Genomic DNA, 22,742 nt, shown 5'->3' on the forward strand with positions numbered 1-22,742 from the left:
AAAAAAAAAACCCTCCATTAATACCTTAAGCAAAGACATTTTCCTATGTAATGATGATCTGTCAGAGAAAAGTTAACCAGATATGAAGCCTAAAGTAGACTTAATTTCCAAAAATGTCTACATGGCAAAGTTGTTAACATAATTTAAATACTATATGAGGAAAGAAGAGAAAACCCATCAAATTGAATATATTTCCATTTAGCAACAGGAGCTACAAAAGCTAGTGGAGTGCATGTTGAGTGGCAAATATAAAGGTGTGAGGTCAGAAAGACACAAATGCAATCTCAAAAGGACAAGTATACTCAACAAAGCATAACAAGGTCAGGTCCTCGGAGAGTCCAAAGGCAAAGAATGGATCACATGGCTCAGGGCATAAAGAAAGGCCCCGTCGAAAAGAATGATTTTAGGAAATGGCCACGAAATAGAAGAACAATTTCTACAAAAAGAAAATGTCAAGAGAGAACATGAGCAAATGTATAGAGACTGCGAAAAAAAGGAGGTAAGTGGGAAGGAGTGATTATTGTAGATGGACACAAGAGTGCAGGGAGGAACGGATCATGCAGCTGCGAGCTGGGGGCGCACAGAAGACCCTGAAGCTGACTAAGTGATACATGCCTCACTGGGCTCCTACCAGTCAGCTCAGGACGTGCTCATAAAGGGACGATGTATACTCAGAAATTAAGTGCAAATAAGACAAACTGCAAGAGGAAGTAATTGGAGGCAGAGAATATAATTAGAATGGAGGACCTAAACAGTCTTCAGGTAACAGGCAAATCAGGCATGATTTAGGAGTAGCAGGGAAACGGGAACCAAAGGAAGAATCACCAGGGAAGTAAAATCTAGAATCTAGAACAGGGGTGTCCAATATTTTGACTTCCCTATACCACAATGGAAAAAGAAGAATTGTCTTGGGCCACATATAAAATACACTAATAGTTGATGAGCTTAAAAAAAAATCTCATAATGTTTTAAGAAAGTTTATGAATTTGTGTTGGCCCACATTCAAAGCTGTCCTGGGCCACAGATCGGATGAGCTTGATCTGTAACATTTGCCCACAGGTGAGGTCAAGACAGATGGGAGTAGAAAAAGCAAAACTTAATAACATCTTATTTTCAATACAGGAAAAAGTTAGTAGAAATATTTGCAGTCTATTCATTTGATGAGTATCTTTTCGCTTTCATGATAAACAATTTCTTTCAAACAAAAAGTAAAAATCATTTTTCTATTACTTAATGTATAATTTGACACAAATAGTTTTTATGTCATTTTTAAATCATGGAAAATAGCTAACTCAGTTATTTGACTCTTTTCTTCATGAGATAATATATAGCTTGAAATAGGGAACCACAAAGGCTAGAAGTCTTCTCAATTTAGAAGCCAAGACCAAAAACACGAGTCACTGCATCCTGAGCCACAGAAAGTAGCTAACTTCAGGAAAGCCAAACCAGATGAGAAAAAGAACGGCTCATTTTTTTACATCCCAGTCAGTAGTATTACTAATATTTTTGTTAATGATTTCCAGAAACAAGAATGAAGTGAGTCCTCATGAGTCCTGTGTTTCTATGCTTAAAAACATTAGTGCGCCATAAAATTTTGCTTATAAACAAACTGCCATGCCTACAAAGGTATGTCTTCTTTTATGTTTTACACTGTTTATTTCTACTAAAATGAAAGAGATTTGTTTGTATTTCTGTTATCTTGCTGCCAGTTACTGGCACTAGAGTGTCACTGTAATGTTTTCTTTTTTCTTGCCTTATTCATCTGCATGAGAAATTAGTAACATGAGAAGTCCCTGATACAAATTAAATCTTCTTTCATTTGTAATAAGTGAAAGGGCTTCAGTGAAGAGTGAAGTAACTATCTCTCAAAGTCCAGGAGCTACAGACAGGGACCACTATTTGGAAACATTTCTATCAAAAGCCTTATACAATATTACCATTAAACCAAATTTAGGGATTATTTTTTATTAGAAAGAAAAACATTATATAAAAACTCGTGGCGATTAATTACATAAACATTAGAGGGAAGAAGGAAGAAAGGAATGGAGGAAAAGGAGGAGAGACATGGAGGAAAGGATGAAAGGTGAGAGGGAAGGAGGGAACAGAGAAACAGGGAGGCAAGGCACTATCTGAGGCATCAGGCAAGTTGTGCTAAACTACTCAGACAGAAGCCCCACCCTCATGAGGCTGCACTCTAGAGGAAGAGATTGAAAGCAAACAAAATGACTAAGTACAACAGAGAAGAAAGTGTTAAGTATTAGTGAAAAATAAAGCACTGAAATGGAGATGAAATGGGAAGGTAGTAGAAATTTTAGATTCAGTGGTCAAGGAGGGCCTCTGTGGTTTCTGAGTAAATTCTAGATGGAAATGAGGCAGCATGACAGAGAACACCGCAGTAGGGAGGAATGACAAGCATCTGAGCCCCAAGGCAGAGGTGTCCTGAAGTGGCCCAGGGAGGAAGGAGGCCAGTGTGGTGGGGAAAAGCCCAGGCCAAGGGGAGTTACAAGGGATGAGGTGCAGAGAGATAACTGGGAACCAGATGTGCGTGGTCTCCTACGCTAGCAGGACAGTGGCTGTTTCTCAGAGGGAGATGAGGAGGCTTTCAAGGATTCTGAACTAAGGAATGACAAGATCTCAACGACATTTCAAAAGGAACCCCACTGGGTCAAAAGGATGCAGAGCTTCAGCACAGAAGCGGGAGACCAGCTCTCAGAGCAAGACCAGGACCAGGACTGGGCAGTGAGGGTGGGAGAAGTAGTTGAGTTCTGGGCATATTGTGAAGACAAAATGAGCAAGTGCTGCTGACACACCAGATCTCAGGGGCAGGAGGGAGAAGAGGGGAATAAAGTGTGACTTTAATGGTTTCCAGCCTGAGAAAAATGCAATAATAGAGTTGTCACGAAGTGAACATTAGTTTGAATGTAAAAAATAAGTGGTAATGGTGTTTTTTTGAACACTTGACTTGAAGCTTTTAGTCAAAGGCTAAGAAAACAGACCCAACAGACACAACTCATTCAAATGGGTTAGCTGGAGAGAGAAAGAATCTTATGATCACAGAAAGCAAGTAGAATAGTTTGGGTCAAGGTAGTAAAGCAGAGAGAACAGAGGTGGGAAAGGTAAGAGTCGGTGTGGTTCACAGACCAGAGTGGAACTTAGGACAGGTATTAAGGTAGGACGCAGAGGCTGGGATCAGCTGTGGAAAGCCTGCAAGACACACTGAGAAGGGAAACTCCCGCAAACCAGTGACAGAATCTGACTGAGAAAGGAATCGTAGGAACCTTTAACCTCTGGCATGAGGGACAGGATGAACAAGCGGCAAGGAAATGAATTTAGCTGGATAAAGAAACAACACAGAAAAGAAAGAATTTGATGGGGAGTTTGAATCAGAGTGGCCTTGGGAAGCGAAGAAGAGAATAGGAAAGACAAAAATACTTGGAAGTAAGATAACTGAGGTTCACTTAAAAACTGGTAGGATCTGGGAAGCTAGAAAGGAGCAACTACCTGCATACAATCCCAAAACACAGAATGTGATATTCTCTGTGCCTCTGTGCTCAGCAAAGAATTTACACCATGTAATGATTAGCTTTGTCATGGAGAAAAAGCACATGAGAGTATGTTAGTTCACTTCTCTCTGGCCAGTATAAACAACACATTAGATATTTAAGTCTTGTCTTTAAAAAGTCCTATATTTAATTTCCCTGGAGTTCAGGCTTAGGAACAATTACTAAGTGATGCCAACCCCTGAAACTTGCTTTGCATTCAATGGGGGAAATGAAGCCAAATGCCCTATTTAAAATAGTTTCAAAACCATTATTTTCTGGATGACTCAAGGGTATTAAGTATTAATGCACAGCAAAAATCCTAAAGTGAAATAGTGGCTGAGAGGCAATAAATTGGTAACTGGTCCAATTATATAAGTTTACAAAGAAAAAGAAGAACCTCATAGTCCCAGACTTGTTCATAGGTTTTCTAAAAAAATTATGCATGGGTTCTTTTTATTTTTCCATGTGTTTTTTTAGCCCAAACATCGTTTTAAAATAAAAACTCATAGATTGTGTGTATTTGGATTCCTAAAGAGCTCTAAAAGCCTGTTTCACTTACAATTAGCTCCTGGTTCAAAGAGTATACCTTCTAGGTCTCTGGCAATGGGTCCCAAAGATAGTAAAGTGAAAGTGGAAGAAGCGTCTCTTTCTCTCCTTTTTCTTGGGCGAAAACATGCGCTCAGCAAGAGCTAGGAACAGTGAATTAAGTCTTTCGTGGCCTTCTCTTATCCCTAATACTCCGGCCCTCGAGCTGCCTTGGTGCTTTCCAGCAGCCCTAAGCAGAATACACAATATCCCATTGGAGATTCTGAGGACTCCAATTTCCTTAGGCCACACTGAAACAGCATATCTTTCTCTGAATCAAAACTCCTCACACGCATATTGCATCTATTCAGAGGCCCATGAAAAGAAGGGATCCAGATCTAACCATCTTGTCCACCTCCATCTCCACCAGAATAAATGAAAGGGACCTTCACTTATTCCAAATACATCTGTAACCATGTGCTATTAAATTTAATTGCTTTGCTACTGCTACTATTTGCCTTTTTCCCCCCATTTCAGTTAAACCTCAAACCTCTCTCATTTGTGACTTACCTCACTAGTTCTAAAAATTATTCGGTAGTTGTATGGAGATCCATTTTCTTTCATTTCTTCTGGTTTTTCCCTTCGAATGCTCACAGCCACTGGACCAAGATTCTCATCAGCTCCAAAATAGTTCCAATGTTCTTAAAATAAGACAAAACGAAGTTAGAAAATCTATCTAATACTTTGAAAATGTTACATTCTGCTCAGTATTTAACGTCACCACTCAGAAATCATAACAATAAAATGTAAACATTTAACAAATATTAATATTGTTCAATTAGTTATAAAAACAAAAACTTGGCTACATAGGTTTAGTTTCAGAGAAGATAACATTGAACACAGGTGGCCTGTTGAGTTTTTTACTACTCTACAGACTACTATTCTACTATTTCTCAAAATAAATTTGTATTTTCTCCCAATATCCCTCTATTTAAATAGGTTACATTTGTGCACCCTTCCTCGCCTAATAGAAGGTTTGTGCTAGGACTTTTTAGCTTCCGTTTTTTTTTTTTTTTAAATTCTAAACATATTAAGAACAGACTTTGAAGAAAGGGATTCCGCCAGATTAAAAAAGATTTCCCTGGATTGGAGAGAGAGGTGTGTGGCTGCGAGTCACTGGGCGGCACTCTGCCCCCAGGCAGCCTATGTTTGGTGGAGCAGGCGCTCAGAGGAAAGAGCTTCACGGTGCCCCAGGGAGGCAGGACCCAGGGCTCTGGGCCACAGCACAGTATCCCACAGTGCAGGGCTAACGTAAGGTATGCCGCCAGGTGACTCACAAGCCCAGGCCCTCTCTTCAATGTTGTGGCCTTTTGCCCAAGGCCCCAAACCTTAGCACAAGCCTCCAAAGGACTGGTGCTGAATTTACCTTCTTGACAAAAAGAAAGGCAGGGATCAAAATTAAGTTAATTTATAGAAAATGTTGAAGTGGTATTTACCGTGCATATACATCTTTTAAAAATTTGAACTGTTGATACATACATAAGATGTTCACAGATGAAAAAGTCCACAAAACATGAAAATATATGAAAAACTAGAATAGATAATTTATTTTTCAAACCTCCAAATGCTTACTTTTTACATTATTGTTTCATTTATATCCGACATGGCTAAATGACTGAATTGTGACATAGTATGTCATCACACAAAATGCACACATATTTGAAAATACACGCTATTTCCATACAAAATATAAGTATTTGAAAATCCATGAGAATAATAAGAAAAAACAGTATAAATGTCTAATCATGTAGTTTAAAGTTTAAGTAATGCATATGAAAATACTCTGCAGGTACTAAAGCACAATTACAAAAGCTACAGTCATAAATGTTGAGGGTTCTCTAAGAATATTATCATAAGCCATGGGAATTCAAAAGAAGAAAAACACAATGGGAATATAAGCAATAAATATGTCATATATGAGAAATAACCCAATAAATGTCACAAAATTCATGTACAAACACTTATGTATATCCTCAAAGCACAGAACATGAGAACCACACTCAGATTATTTACTCTTACTTTGCACATAATTCTAATAAGCTTGGTTGTCTGGTCTTCAAGCTCACAGCTTTATTTCAAAGGTGTGATAATTCCAGATGTTGACAAAGTCCAGGGTGTAGGGCTGATACAGACTTGCATGCAGACAGCAATGTGATAGGACAACTGACAACAAGGAAGAAAACAGAAAGGGAGGAGACGGAAATAGTATAAAAAAGCGGACAAGAACTTAAAGAGAAACAAGACATCAGTCTGGGGCCATTTACTGAAGGAACAGAGCTTAACACACTTTGATAACCTCAGAGGATATTGTTGTATCGCTGCAGCACAGAACAACAGTGGATGCATCGAAGATGAGTGTGAGTCGTATTCATTACCTGGTCCTTGTATTTCAAGGACTCTAATAACCAACTTCTAGGAACTCCTCAAATACACCCACATACCTGAGAATGGACAGGTGGCATGGCAGTTCTCTGTGGCTGGAGAAATACCCAGATATAGGGCCACCATAAATTCATCATCAATAATCTCAACTCATCCTCATCCTCAAGCTTTCCCTGGTCAACTCTCTCTCCGTTTCTCCAGGGCAGATGTTGCAAACATGCTCTATTCTCCTGTAACCATCCCTCACCTACCTTCTCCTTAATCTTAGCAAGTGACAATGTGTCTGCATCGCAAAGAAAATAAAGAAGCCATTTCAGATGCAAACTTACTCACCATCCACACAAATTAACCAGCATCCAGCCTCCTGCTTCCTTTTCTGTATGATCCAAAGCCCCACCCTGACCCTCATTTGCCCATTCCTCCTTCCTAGGGACTCAGATTCCTTAATGACTCTCTTTTTATCTTCAACTTTTCTTTCTAAACTTGGTAATTCCCATCATCATTTAATTACCTTTAAACTCACATTGATTCTCAACTCCTTATCACCTGTCAGAACTAAAGAGTTGTCTGTTCTGTCCTTTCTTCCACTGGAAACTTCTTGAAATAGCTGTTCAATTCCTCATGTCAGAATTATCATGTGAATTCCACTGCATGGGTCACCAATGAATTTCTCAAAGTTAAAACAAATGGTACTGTTGGTCCTTATCTGGCTCAAACTCTCCATAACGTCTAGCATAGATGATCACTTCATGTTTCTAGAAACACTCTTACTTCCTGGTTCCTATGACATCACCTTCTTCTGATTTTCCTTCTACCATTCTGGCTGTTCTAGCTCAGTTTCCCTCCCTCTTCGTATCTGAATATTCCACCCACTTTCAGAAGTTCAACTGCCACCTCAATGTTGATAACTCTCAGAAGTCTACAAGTCCACTCTAGACTTCTCTAAGTGTGAGATCTTTGTTTGTTTGTCTTTTGTTGTTGTTGTGTGTCTGTTTTGAGACACAGTCTTGCTCTGTTGCCCAGGCTGGAGTGCAGTGGCGCAATCTCGGCTCACTGCAACCTCCACCTCCTGGGTTCAAGCAATTCTCCTGACTCAGCCTCCGGGGTAGCTGAGATTAGAGGCATGTGCCACCACGCCTAGCTAATTTTTTATATTCTTTGTAGAGATGGAGTTTCACCATGTTGGTCAGGCTAGTCTCGAACTCCTGACCTCAAGTGATCTGCCCGCCTTCGTCTCCCAAAGTGCTGGAATTACAGACTTCAGCCACCGTGCCCGGCCAAAGCCTGAGATCTTTACATTTACCTACTAGAACTGTTTGTCTCATAAACATCTGCAAAAGTGAAGCTGGCACCTTCCCACAGAAACCTTTATAGCTCTGCCTCCAGTCCCTATTTCAGCAACTGCTACCACATTCACCCAATTGTTTATGCCAGACCTATCATCATGCTCTGTGAATTCCAGTTTCTGGACACCTCTCAAACCTATCTTTTCCCAATCCCACTGCCACTGATTTGTCCTATCATCACTTGCCTGAGTGTTTGCAGTAGTCTTCTAACTGGTTTGCTTTTATCCAACTCATTCACACTGCCAGATGATCCTTCTAAAATGCAAATCTGACCAACTACTACGAAACTTAAAACACTTAGGTTCTTATACCCTGAATTTCATGGTTTCCCAAAGATCCTCATAACCTGTCACCATCAATCACTCCAGCCTCAGCTCAAACTTTTCACCCTCTTAAATCTGGAGAACCAATGATACCAAACTTCTCTTTCAGGTGTTCAAACTCACTGTCTTTTATTATCTGAAAAACTCTGCCTAGAATATTCTTTCCATAATCCCTCTGTATTTGGCTAAGTCCTCTAATTTTGGGGGCTTATCCTAAGTATGACATAGACATCTTTGGTAAGAGAGACTCAATAATGGAAGAAAATTAAAGTGTTTACTTTAGATATTGATACTAATAACTTTATTTTAAAATGTTATGAATTCATAAAACACAAACTTTAAAACCAAATATTTAATATATCTCATGAACAAAAAACAGAAACATAAAAAATGTAAAAAAATATAAATTTATAAACTAAAAATATTAAACTTAATCATTTTAGTATTACTGGCAGATAAAATTGTGTTATTTAAAAAATCCTACATAAACTAAAACTAAAGACTAAAAATAAGGTTACTTTATTAATAATAAAAACTGTAAAATTAATGATGATTTAAACATTTTGTGTGTCATCATCAAAACCTGACTACATTTTTTTGTAACTTTTCCCAGCTGCAGATGAAGTATATTTCTGAGTTGAGGGAATGGTAATGGGATAATTACAAACTAAATTCAAACACTTTCTTCAGACTCTAACTTCAAACAAACCCATCTCTGGTTAGATAATGCTAGGAAGCTATTTTTGAACTGTGTCAAGTTTTTTCACTGAAAAAGAGCTGTAGCTTTTATTTCCCAAATATCTTTTCCAGCCAGTCTTCATCGGTATCAGTTCTACTGGTATGGGTGGAGACTCTGGTCCAATATCCCATGCTAAATTCACAACTATCATAATCAGACTCTGCTTTTTCAAAAAGTCTTTGAACTTGAAAAAAATTATTTTTACACTAAAAGCTCTGTTTTTGTTCACTGTCCTTTTTTTGTCTCAAGGATTACAGAAGTATAGAAAAAAACTATTTCTATATGAACACAAGTTTATTCTATTCCATGCCCTAATGTACTATTTACCTTCTGGTAGAGAAGAGTTTCATTCAGCAAAAATTTTGAGTATTTTTTTATTAGACAGAGTCTTGCTCTATCACCAGGCTGGAGTGCAGTGGTACAATCTCAACTCGATGAAATTCTTCAGCCTCAGCCTCCTGAGTAGCTGGTACTACAGGCATGCGCCACCATGCCCAGCTAATTTTTGCATTTTCAGTAAAGACGGGGTTTCACCACATTGACCACGATGGTTTTGATCTCCTGACCTCATGATGTGCCTGCCTCGGCTTTCCAAAGTGCTGGGATTATAGGTGTGAGCTGCTGTGCCTGGCTGAGTTCTTTTTCTTTTTTTTAATACGGAGCGTTGCTCCATGGCCCAGACTGGATTGCAGTGGCACCATCTTGGCTCACTACAACCTCCGCCTCCCGGGTACAAGCAATTCTCCTGCCTCAACCTCTCAAGTAGCTGGGACTACAGGTACATGCCACCATGCCCAGCTAGTTTTTGTATTTTTTTCATAGAGATGGGGTTTCGCCACATTGGCCAGGCTGGTCTTGAACTCTTGACTTCAGGAGATATGCCCGCCTCGGCCTCCCAAAGTATTGGGATTACAGGTGTGAGCCACCACACCCGGCTACAATTTTGAGTTCTAAGCTGGAAGATACTGGACTGCAATCTCTTCCTTCCTCTCAGGCCCCTGGTCCCTAGGCAATGCATCTACACTTGCTCTGAAATACAGCATTTTAAATTTGTTTTCCTACTGCTCATAGACTTCCATTGTTCACTAGTGAAAATATCCATAATTACAAGGAGTTCTTCTAGCCTGATCCACAATTGTCATTCTCTTTCTTCTGGAGTGGAAAATTTAGAGGGGAAGGGGAAAAAGGACGGGCAGTTACAGATGAAGGGCATTAAAGAAAAGCCAAGGAAGACTTTGACGAGGAAATTCAGGATGAGGAAAGTCAGAAAAAGAAAAGGGGAAGGGAAGAAGAATTAGAAACTCAAGTAGGGTAGATAAAGTTTCTGACGGATGAACTGAAATACAGGTATTATGCCCCCAGAAATTATAATATTTGAGAGCCAGCATACTGGGATGCCAAAAACCAATACAGCAATCACCATATTAGAATGACGTAATGCAGCAAAGCAAAGCATTTTGCCCAGTACTCTAATAATCACAGCAATCATAAAAATATACATATTTCCTTCTTTTTTATAGATATGGCAACTTTGATTTAAAGAAGATAAGTCACTTAGCCACAAGTAGTATATAGCAGTACCAGAGTCAAACACTATTTTAACTGCTGATTTCAAAGCTCATTTTCTTAGCTATATTATGGGCAATATTATGTTTCCATAAGTTTCTAAAATTTTATTATGAATAAAAAAATCATTAAATGAAACTTGATTCCTAAGGGAATAAACTATTTATCTAGTCCAATGAGACATAATGCTTTATTCTTTGATGTGCTGTTTAGCTAAGGTTTTGTTGAAAGGGAGAGAGATTGACATTATATCCATATACGGTTGACTTCCTTCCACCTACTCCATTCCTCACATTTAAGACCTAAACAAATGTTTAGTCTGAAGTTTTCTTATTAGTTCTGGTTCTTGAGTTTTAACCAGGATGGTACAAAGAGTACCAATGAATAATTACGTCATCATTAAAATGTTCCAGATAAATAGCTATATTTTTAGTTGATGCATTCACAATAATAATAAAAATTTCACATTCTTAGTGAAGGGAAACAGTAAATAGCTCAGAGCTCAAAATAATTAGATCAGGCACAGTTCAATCACCTGATTATAAGGTATACATAAGCATGTGTGTAGAAGGCAAAAAAAGTTAAGCTTGGTGTTTTACTTGTAAGGGGAAAGGAAACTACAGTTATGGGAGTTATAGGCTTCAACAAGCAACTTTTGGATTTCTTGCACTGGTTATCATGGTATCTGCAGGCTATGTATTAATCCTTCAGTTGCATACTTCCCTAAGGATATCTATAGCATAATCTGAACTGAATGTAATTATGAACAGTAAAAATATAGTTTAATCTGTAAAACTCTAATTTATGGCTTAAATCATCTACAATAGTTTAAAGTTTTTGACAGAAAAAGTAGACATGATAAACATGAATCAAAGAAACAGAAAGCAAATAAAACTTAGCTACTATCTCATACCTAACATAATATATATAAAAAAAAACACTGTTTCTGAAATGCAAAACCAGCCCTTGGTAGAGATGTAATATTGCTGTAATACATTGCTGGTGGCACTATAGATTGGTATCAATGGCCTCAGAAAGCAGTATGGCAAGATACTTTAGAGTCACAAAAATGTTCACATCCAATCTTAGAATTACCCTAATTGATCATATAGAAAGCAAAATAAAACCTTTTCCTTTTTTTTCTAGGAAAAAAAATGTAAGTCCATGTATAATGGGGATGCTGAAGATACAAGTATAAGCAGACAGAATTGGGCTTCATCATGTATCAGCAGATCAAAGAATGGAACAGTGACAACTTCAATAGTTTAAAATTATTTCACCATTTTTAACATTTTAAAGTATTTTTTAAAAACAGTCTACTTGGTTGGTTACATATGTGCCACCATCAGTATAGTTAACAACATAAAGTTTGACCCTCAATGTTTTCATCAGTTTAATATTTTCATTAGACACACACATGCACACATATGTGTATTGCAGCACTATTTACAACAGCAAAGACTTGGAACCAATGCAAATGCCCATCAATGATAGACTGGATAAATAAAATGTGGCACATATAAACCATGGAATACTATGCAGCCATAAAAAGAATGAGCTCATGTCCTTTGCTGGAACATAGATGAAGCTGGAGGCCATCATTCTCAGCACACTAACACAGGAACAGAAAATACCACATGTTCTCACTCGTAAGTGGGAGTTGAACAACGAAGACACATGGACACAGGGAAAGGAACATCACACACCAGGGCCTGTCAGGGGGTTGGGGGCAAGGGGTGAGAGAGCATTAGGACAAATACCTAACGCATGCAGGGCTTCAAACCTAGATGACAGGTTGATGGGTGCAGCAAACCACCACGGCACATGTATACCTATGTAACAAACCTGCGTGTTCTGCACAGGTATCCCAGAGCTTAAAGTAAAATAAAATAAAACAAAATAACAAGTAGAAAAACCACTCACTGTTCAAATTTTTCAGGTTTTGTTATTGTGCAACTTCTTACATCTTAATCTGACTAATGACTAAGAAAGAGAGGACAGAGAAATCAATGTAAAAAAAAAAAAAGAAAGAAATTTCTTCTCTTGTTAAAAGGAAACACAGGTTTGCCAAAGTGGACATAGTAAGAGGCCAACTGTTTAAAGAATGGCTCTCCTTCTGGGAAGTGCACCGTTCAGAGTCTCAGTTTCTGGTCCTCAAAGGGCTCATCCTAATTATAAGGGTGGAGGTTCCATGAAAACTAAATAGCCTTAGACTTTGCACCATAATCAAAACCAGGTCAGAGTAATGGATGGGGACACTTAAACAGGACTGGCCACACGCCGGAATTCTGTCCCAAAGCATGGCACTAAGCTTATAATTATTGCGGCCTAAGAGTAATTGCCCACATTTACAAAGTGCACAGTATTCTGACATTCCATTTCTTCTTCCCATAGGTATGACACTTAAAAAGTAGGGTAATGTACTTGCCAAGATTACATGGAATTTGGGGGTTTAAAACCGTAGCTGATTTAAAACCGTAGCACTTAACTGGCCTCTAACTTTTCAATAAAAGGTAAACTTTAGTATGAAGTTATATTGATTACTGCACCAAAATGATTCAAGAAAAAAATACAAAGAAAACTCTATTTAAAATAAAAGGAAGACACACATTCCAACTTTTCTGTACACAAGAACATAAAAAATAAATAAACAGAGGATAAAGATGAACAGAATCATAATGAGAGATTTTTTTGTTGGTTGCCATCAGTCTATGACAAATGGCCAATAGTTATATTTTTTAAAATCAAAACTCACTAGTCATCAAAGAAACAAAATGTCTTTTGTTGGTTTACAATAAATGTTCAAAAATAAAAATCGTAAATATTCAAAATAGTTAAGAGAATGTTAAACTACAGTCTTAAACATACCAGTGGATCTTTCTGGTCTAAGCTTTCCTAAGAGCAATTTGGCAATAAAAATCAAAGCTCCTGTAAAGCTCACATTTCTTTCATTTACAGGGCTCCACCTTATGGTAATAATTAGATAAGTATAAAAATTTATATAACAAGGCTGTGGCTATAAATAGAAATTAGGGCGTCTATAAACTTGACTTAAAAAAACCACATCTTTATTTTCACTAACTTCTAACTGAAATTTACTGTTTCCATCTATTATAAATGTAGGCAACAGGCTATATTAATATTAGTTGAACATGTGACTTTGACACCAATAGAAACCACATTTAATATTACATTAAGGTTGTTGCAGACAATATCAGAATATTAATTACACTTACCCCTACTTTGAAATGATGGTAATTAACAGAGCTGCTGCCAGGTCTTTTTTCATGAAATAAGAAAGCAGTACATCCATTACTATGTCTCAAAATTTCAACAGTTTTGCAACTGTGTTTGAATATGTTTGGTTTGCTTTGTATTTTTATTCCATGCACTGTAACATTTTTCTGGCTAGGGGTCAGTGACTAACTAATCCCAACACTTCTGGAGGTCAAGATGGCAGAACTGCTTGAGCCTAGGCGTTCAAGAGCAGCCTGGGCAATAATGAGACACCATCACTACAAAAAATTGGCCGAGTGTGGTGGCTCACGCCTGTAATCCCAACACTTTGGGAGGCCGAGGTGGATGGATTGCTTGAGGGCAGGAGTTCAAGACCAGCCTTGCCAACATGGTGAAATCCCCCTCTCTACTAAAAATACAAAAACTAGCCAGGCGTGGGGGCGGGCACCTGTAATCCCAGCTACTTGGGAGGCTGAGGCAGAAGATCACTTGAACCTGGGAGGCAGAGGTTGCAGTGAGCCCAGATCACCCCACTACACTCTAGTCTGGGCAACAGACAAACTTCATCTAAATCAATCAATCAATCAATCTTAGCTAGGCACAGTGGCGCACACCTGTAGTCCCAGTTACTTGGCAGGATTGAGCCCAGGAGATCGAGACGGCAGTGAGCTGTGATCACACCACTATACTCCAGCCTGGGTGACAGAACAAGTCCCTGTCTCAAAAGAATAAAGAAATACAATCTTATTCCAAGGGTAGTTCACAGACTTCACTAAACTGTTATAGGCATCAATGGGGAAACAACAACAAAAAAGATACGACCAGCTAATGTAAGCATTATTTATTGTAACAAGAAACGGGGAAAACAACTGAAAACTTTAGAGATGGCATAGCCCATTACAGAAGCAGGACAGAAATATAAAACTGTATTTAAGAATCCTTATTTATTTAAAGAAGGAGTATGCATGTATTAAGACTGATGGGGTAGAAATAAAATCACTAGTACCCCTACAGAATTAATTTTCTATAGTTTCTAAGTTTTTCTATAATTATATATATATTTATAATTTTCATAACTGTAAGCTTGGGGTTTTTTTTGTTTTTGTTTTTTTTTGGGAGTCAGAATCTTGCTCTGTTACCCAGGCTGGAGTGTAGTGGTGCAATCTCAGCTCACTGCAACTTCTGCCTCCTGGGTTGAAGGAATTCTCTTGCCTCAGCCTCCTGAGTAGCTGGTATTACAGGCACACACCACCACACCTGGCTAACCTTTGTATTTTTAGTAGAGATGGGGTTTCACCAGTTGGTCAGGCTGGTCTCAAACTCCTGACCTCATGATCTGCCTGCTATGGATTCCCAAAGTGCTGGGACTAAAGGCATGAGCCATTGCACCCAGCTGGAAGATTTTTTTTTTTAACTATTAAAAAATGCATTTGGTTTGCAAATGGTCAATGGCTATAATGAATATTTTTAAAAGTTGCATATTAATGTAACTTTTTATTTTTAATGTTAATACCAATTCAAACATTTAGCTTAGGGTAAAAACATTTAAATGAAAGAAACGACAATGAAACACCTGTTTCTAACTGAATTTCCTTATATTTAAAGCACCCTTTATACCTCCTTAATGGGGATATTGTAGCAAGATGTCTTCCTACATAAAAGGCTTTAGAAGGATTTAGAAGTCTCTAATAGGTAGCCAGAAATTCAGTTAAGGCAGAAGTCACCACTGCTCACAAGGGCAAGGACCCTGCAGTGTCCCAAACACTCAGCACAACCTACATATTTGTTGAGTAAATGTCCACATGAGTCCTAGAGGTGACTTCGGCTCATGCTTCTCTCACACTTGACTTGAATACAAATAGGAAGATGTCTCCTCTCATTGCCTTGATGCTCAGATTAATGGGCTCCCCATACAGAGGAGGGAGTTCCATTAGAAGACAAGAAAAGGAATTGAGGCAATAAAGCAAGTATCTTTTTGAGCACCTAATTTCAGGGCTCAGAATGAGGGTCTCATTGTCTGAAGATATAATGAGATACGCATTTGGGAAATAGGTGGCAAGCTTGGTGATATATGTCATCAACTTCTACTGAAACAACAGATTTAAAAAAGGCCCTTTGTTTTGAGAATGTCAAACAAAGAGCACAGAAATTCAGTGGAATATGGAAATCAGTAAACAAGGTAGTTGCTTTGATCATTTTATGTGGATGGTGTTGGGGCACAGACAACAATACCCCAAAGTATGGTGCTTTTGCATGCTGGGCACTTTTGAATTAAAGAAACTGAAAAGCCTGAGAAGCTGCCTCAGAACCAAGGACCTTCTAATCTTCTCTAGTTTCTTCCCAGAAACAGAGGGGAGGAACTCTCTGGAATCTCCTTACCTGACTGAGAAAATCTCTTATCAAAAAAAGTGAAATTGTCATAAAACTCCTTCCCTTGGAATCACACCAAATAACCAGGAAAGATTAACCACCTGAAATCGCAGGCCAATTTTTGCAGTGATGGTGTCTCGCTATGTTGCTGAGGCTGGTCTTGAACTCCTGGGCTCAACCAGTCCTCCCAACCTCCAAAAGCGTTGTGATTAGTAAACCACTGCCCCCTCACCAGAAAAATGTTTTAAAGTGCATGGAATAAAAATACAAAGCAAACCAAGCATATTTAAACACAGTTGCAAAAATGTTAAAAGAGAAAACACTAATAGTCACCACACCGTGGCAGGTTTTTCATCTATTATGCTGAGGGCAGTTCCTGGGAATTACCTGGGAAAGTTTATCTGCAAATTAAAACAACCATTGTTTGTAATGGAGTTCTGCCCCTCACCTTCCTGTCACCTCCCCCTGGAACTCAGGAAGCTTTGTCCAGGACATTATCTATTCTTTGGGCTCGTTCATCCCAGCCCCCACGCCCAAAGTCATTTACTACCCCTCACAACTGCCTATATTCCCAACTCCGCCTATACCATAAAGGTGCTTTTTAAGCTTAAATCCTCTGGCCAATCTTTCAGTGTCATATCTTCTATGGCTCCTGTGTTTATGCATGTATGACTGTATATGAAGGTTTTTATTTGTTTTTAATTTTTTTTTTCTGCCTGAAAAAGAAGTAATTTTTTTTAACTTTTCATCTGGACTACTTTTAGACTTAGAGAAAAGTTACAAAAATAGTACAGGTAAATTTCCATATTGCTCACTCAGCCTCCCCCAGTGTTAACGTCTTATATAACGACATACAGTATAATAATCATTGTTAAAATCAGGAAACTGAGCCTGCCTGGTTGGGATGGGTTGGGAATGTGGAGAGACTCCCCAGTGCAGGGTAAGTGAGAGATAACCAATGGGCCACATTTCCATTGTGGATTCACTCCTGTGATCCTTGCTATGGAAGAGCCCCATGACCCTTGCAGGTTCTGAAACAGATATAAAGAGATGCCTGGAAACCATGCCAAGGCATTGCTCAGGAGGAAGCTCACAATTGGTCCAACATACCATCCTGAGTCCTGTGCAGCTACAGCAAGACACCATTTTGAGAGCTGAGCCCCAAAGAAACAGCATCCTGCGCTAGGGATCAACAGCACTTGCATCTCCACATTTCTGGAACCCCACTGACATCGCCTACATGCAGCCACTGCCACAGCAAGCTATTACCACCAGGGCTGAAGCATAGGCCACCTGGCAGCAACTCCCCTTCCTCCAGCAAAGAAGATCACCCATTTTCACATGCCCAGACAGACTTCACAGCCTCCAGGTGCCATTGTTGTGGGCTGCCATCATCGGGCTGATGCACAAGGGAAGGGCATGTTTTCCACCCATCTGCATGTGGTTGCTGCCAATGAAAGCAATCCCACCCTCCCCAGGAGCACAACCATAGGCCAGCTGCTGATATCCCTACCTGAGCAATCTTCCAGGGGTCTGGGGATAATCCAGCCCCTGCCTACCATAGCCAGTGTTTCATGTGCCATCAAGGGGACTGAGGACAAGGTCTCTTGGCCCACCAAAGCCATGGCCATGGCTAACACCAGTGCACACCACTTGGAACTCAGAGGGTCATCTCACCACTGTTACTGCTATCACCCCTATCATGTCTGCGGCCCAGGGCCCAGGACTCCATATCGGTACAGCCCACTGCCATCATTACTGGTATCCAAGCAAGCCACCTCTAGCCCCTGAATTAACCTGCTAGCACCTGCTAGCACAAGTGCCACTGTTTGCTGCTCTGAGGCCCAGGGACACGGAGACTCAGTCCAACACTCCTACCACTGGGCCTCCCAGTCACCAGCAGAAGTTCAGCAGAGCCTCCATTAACAACTGTACTCGAAGTCACTGAGGAAATCACAGACACCATTATGCTGCTTACTGACAAAGAAATTATACAGAGACTATACTACTAGAAGCATCCCGAATCAAAGTCAAAACGCCCTATCCAACCAGCACCATAGATAAGATTTTCAGGAAAAACTCCTTCCCCATGAAAGCAAACTCAACCGCAAGAAGCAACTGTTACACCAGATGTGTACATAGCAATGTAAGGACATAGAAGACATAAAACAACAACAACAAAGAAATGTAACACCTTAAAAGGAATACAATCATTCTCAGTAACAGATCCCAATCAAAAAGAAATACACAAAATCTTGGAAAAAGAATTCAAAATGTTGATTTTAATGAGGCTCTGTGAAATACAATCAAATACTGAAAAACAACACAAATATATCAGAAAAGCAAATATATCAGAAATTGAACGAGGAATTTACCAAAGAGATAGAAATCATAAAAAGAAACAGAAATATTGGAAGGAATTCATTGAATGAAATACAAAATACATTTAAAAGCATCAACAATAGACTAAACACAAAAAAAGAATCTCAGCACTTGAAGACAGATCTTTTGAAATGACATAGTCATTCAAAAATTGCAAAAAATAAAAAAGAATAAAAAAATATGCAAAGACTACGTGACACGAGACATTATGAAGTAACCAAATATTCAAAATTTCACAGTCCCAGAAGATGAAAAGAAAATCAAAGGGTTAGAAAACATATTTAATGAAATAATAGATAAAAACATTCCAAGTCTAGTGAGAGACTTAAGACACCCAGATACAGGAGGCATACAGATCCCCAAACAGAAACAAAAAGGGTTTTCTCCATGGCATATTTTGGTCAAACCATCAAAAGCCAAAGACAATTCCAAAAATAGTAAGAGAACAGTGTGAAGTCACTTATAAAGGGACCCCCATCAGACTAACAGTGGATTTCTAAGCAGAAAACGTATAAGGTAGTAGAGAATGGGAAGATACAGAAGTGCTGGGGGAAAAAAACAACCTGCCAGCCAAGGATACTATACTCAGTAGTTACCCTTCATAAATGAAGGAAAAATAGTCCTTCCAAGACAAGCAAAAGCTGAGAAAGTTCATCACTAAAGTCACTATAAAAAATAAATGCTTAACAGAGTCCTGGCCCTGGAAGCAAAATCATGATATTTACTATCATGAAAACACACAAAATGTTACCACTCCAGAAAGCCACCAAACTTGGCCAGGTGTGGTGGCTCCCACCTGTAAACCCAGCACTCTGGGGGGCTAAGGCCAAAAGATTGCTTGAGCCTAGTAGTTTGAGACCAACTTGGGCGACACAGTGAGACTTCATCCCTAGGAAAAAAGTTTTTTTTAAAATTAGCTGGGGCCAGGCACAGTGGCTCACACCTATAGTTCCAGCACTTTGGGAGTCTGGGGACGGTAGATCACTTGAGCTTAGGAGCTCAAGACCAGCCAGGGCAACATGGTGAAACACTGTCTCTACAAAAAAAATACAAAAGTGAGCCAGGTGTGGTGGTGAGCCAGGTGTGGTGGTATGCCCCTGCAGTCCCAGCTACTCAGGGGAATGAAGGAGGAGGATCACTTGAGCCCCGGAAGCAGAGCTGCAGTAAGCCAAGATCAGGTCACTACATCTAGCAAAACCCTGTCTCAAAAAATATATATACACACACCATATATATATATATATAATAAATATATATAATACATACATACATATATATATATATATATATATATATATATATATATAAAATAAATAGTTTGTTTTAACTAGCAGGGCATGGTGGCACATGCCTGTAGTCCTAGATACTCAGGAGGCTGAGGTGGGAAGATCACTTAAAGCCCGGGAATTCAAGGCTGCAGTGGACCATGATCATATCACTGTACTCTAGCCTAAATAACAGAGTAAGCCCCGGAAGAAGAGAAGATATGAGACGCGATGCGATGAGACAAGACAAGAGAGAAAGAAGGAAAGGCGGAAAGGAAGAGGCGGGGGAGAGAGAGAGAGAGAGAGAGTGAGAGAGAGAGAGAGAGACAGACAGAGAGAGAGAGAGAGAGAGAGAGAGTGTGTGTGCGCCGTAAACAATATGAAAAAGAAACAGATATATAAAATAACTAGAAATCAATTAATAATATAACAGGAATATGTCCCCACCTATAAATAATAACCCTGAATATAAACAGATTAAATTTTCCTCAGAAAAGATACAGATTTGGCTGCATGGAAAAAAAATATGACCCACCTATATAATGTCTATAAGAAATTCATCTTACCTCTAAAGAAACATACAGGCTACAGTAATAGGATGAAAAAGGTATTCTATGGAAATGAAAACCAAAAGTGAGCAGGAATGTGTACATTTAGATAAAACAGGCTTTAAGTCAAACAAAGAGACAATTTAGGCCATTACTTAAGATAAAGCAATTCAACAAGAGGATATAACAATTCTAAACACGTATGCACTCACCATCAGAGCACCCAGATACATAAATCAAACATTATTAGATAGACTCCAGTACTACCATAGTTAGAGCAGTGGTCCCCAACCTTTTTGGCACCAGGAACAGGTTTCATGGAAGACAATTTTTCCACAGATGGTGAGGGCAGGGGACAGGCATTAGTTTGATTCTTTTAAGGTGCACACAACCTAGATCCCTCTCATGTGCGGTTCACAACACGGTTCATTTGTGCTCCTATGAGAATGTGATGCCACCGCTTTCTGACAGGAGGCAGAGCTCAGGTGATAATGCTCGCTCACCTGCTGCTCACCTCCTGTGTGCAGCCTTGTTCCTAACAGTCCACAGGCTAGTGGTGGGGGACTCCTGAGTTAGAGACTTCAACACCCTAATCTCATCCTTAGACAGATCATCCAGACAGAAAATTAATAAAGAAACACTGAATTTATGCTACACATTAGACCAACTGGATGTAACAGACATTTTTAGGGTATTTCATCCAGGAGCTATAGCATACACATTCTTTTCATCAGCACATAGAACATTCTCCAACACAGACTGTATGTTAGGACCCAAACAAGTCTCAGTAAAACTTTAAAACCTGAAATAATATCAAGTATCTCCTGAGACCACAATAAAAACTAGAAACCTATAATAAGAAGAACTCTGGAAACTGTAAAAATATATAGCAATTTAACAACATGCTCCCGAATGACCATTGGGTCAAAGAAGAAACTAAAGAGAAAACGAATAAATTTCTTGAAGCAAATGAAAACAAAACTACAATGTAAAAAATCTATGGGATACAGCAAAAACAGTGTTAAGTGAGAATTTGATAACAATAAGTGACTACATCAAAAATGGACAAAGATTTCAAATAAGCAATCTAACGGTGCCCCTGAAGGAACTAGAAAAGCAAGAACAAACCAAACCCAAAATTAGTAGAAGAAAAGAAATAACAGATCACAGAAGATTTATACAAATAGAGACTAAAAACACAATAGAAAAAAATCTACAAAATGAAAAGTTGGTTTTTTGAAAAGACAAATACAATTGATACACCACTTGGTAGGATAACCAAGAAAAAAAACAGCGAAGACCAAAATAAAATCAGAAATGAAAAAAGAGACATGATAACTGATAACTACAGAAATACAAAAGATCAGAGGCTATTACAAACTACACACTAACAAACTAGAAAACTTACAGGAAATGGATGAGTTCCTGGACACATATGACATATCAAGAAAAATCCAGAAGAAACAGAAAATTTGAACAAACCAATAACAAGTAATAAAAAGTCCCCCAATAAAGAAGACTCCAGAACCCAATGGCTTTGCTATTGAACTCTATCAAACTTCCAAAGAACACACATTTTCCTCAAAGTATTCCAAAAAACTGAAAAAGATGGAATTCTCCCTAACTCATTCTATGAGGTCAGCATTATCTTGATACCAAAACCAGATAAGGACACAACGAAAAAAGAAAACTGCAGGTCAGTATCCCATATGAAAATAGATGCAAAAATGCTCAACAAAATACCAGCAAACTGAATCCAACAGCACATCAGAGAAATAATACACCACAACTAATTGGGATTTATCCCAGAGATGCAAAGATGGTTCAAAATATGCAACTCAATAAATATGACCTATCACATCAATTGAATGGAAGACAAAAGCCATATGATCATCCCAATAGACATAAAATGTTTGGCAAAATTTAGCATCCCTTCATGATAAAAACTCTCAATAAACTAGGCATACAAGAAACATACCTCAACATAATAAAGGCCATATATGACCAATCCACAGCTAACATCATACTGAATGGGGAAAAGCTGAAATTCTTTCTTCTAAAAACTGGAACAAGACAAGAATGTTTACTTTCACTACTCTATTACAGTACTGGAAGTTCAAGCCAGAGCAATCAGGTAAAATAAAGAAAGAAAAGGCATCTAAATTGGAAAAAATGAAGTCAAACTGTCCCTCTATGCTGAAGATACAATCTTATATCTAGAAAAAAATTAAATCTGCACCAAAAAACTCTTAGATCTAATAATTAAATTCAGTAAAGTTGCATGATACAAAATCAGTATCAACACAAAATTCAGTAGTGTTCCTTTACACAAATAATGAATCAGCTGAGAAAGAAATCAAGAAAGGAATCCCATCCACAATAGACACACACACGAAAGAAAGAGAGAAAGAAAGAAAGAAAGAAAGAAAGAAAGAAAGAAAGAAAGAAAGAAAGAAA

The 22,742-nt window shown here is 38.6% G+C and overlaps 1 protein-coding gene across 11 annotated transcripts in view; it reads right to left on the reverse strand.

Annotated features, from left to right (window-relative positions):
• Positions 1–22,742, reverse strand: part of SIPA1L1 (signal induced proliferation associated 1 like 1) — a 393,891-nt gene that overhangs the window by 115,922 nt on the left and 255,227 nt on the right. For all 11 annotated transcript variants that reach the window (XM_017528751.2, XM_017528750.2, XM_037738573.1 and 8 more), the window contains one exon: positions 4,638–4,768. In XM_017528751.2, the coding sequence (XP_017384240.2) occupies positions 4,638–4,768 (131 nt within the window). The remainder of the gene's footprint in view (positions 1–4,637; positions 4,769–22,742) is intronic.

Source organism: Cebus imitator, unplaced genomic scaffold (genome assembly GCF_001604975.1).
Source record: "Cebus imitator isolate Cc_AM_T3 unplaced genomic scaffold, Cebus_imitator-1.0 Scaffold54, whole genome shotgun sequence".
NCBI classification, from domain to species: domain Eukaryota; kingdom Metazoa; phylum Chordata; class Mammalia; order Primates; family Cebidae; genus Cebus; species Cebus imitator.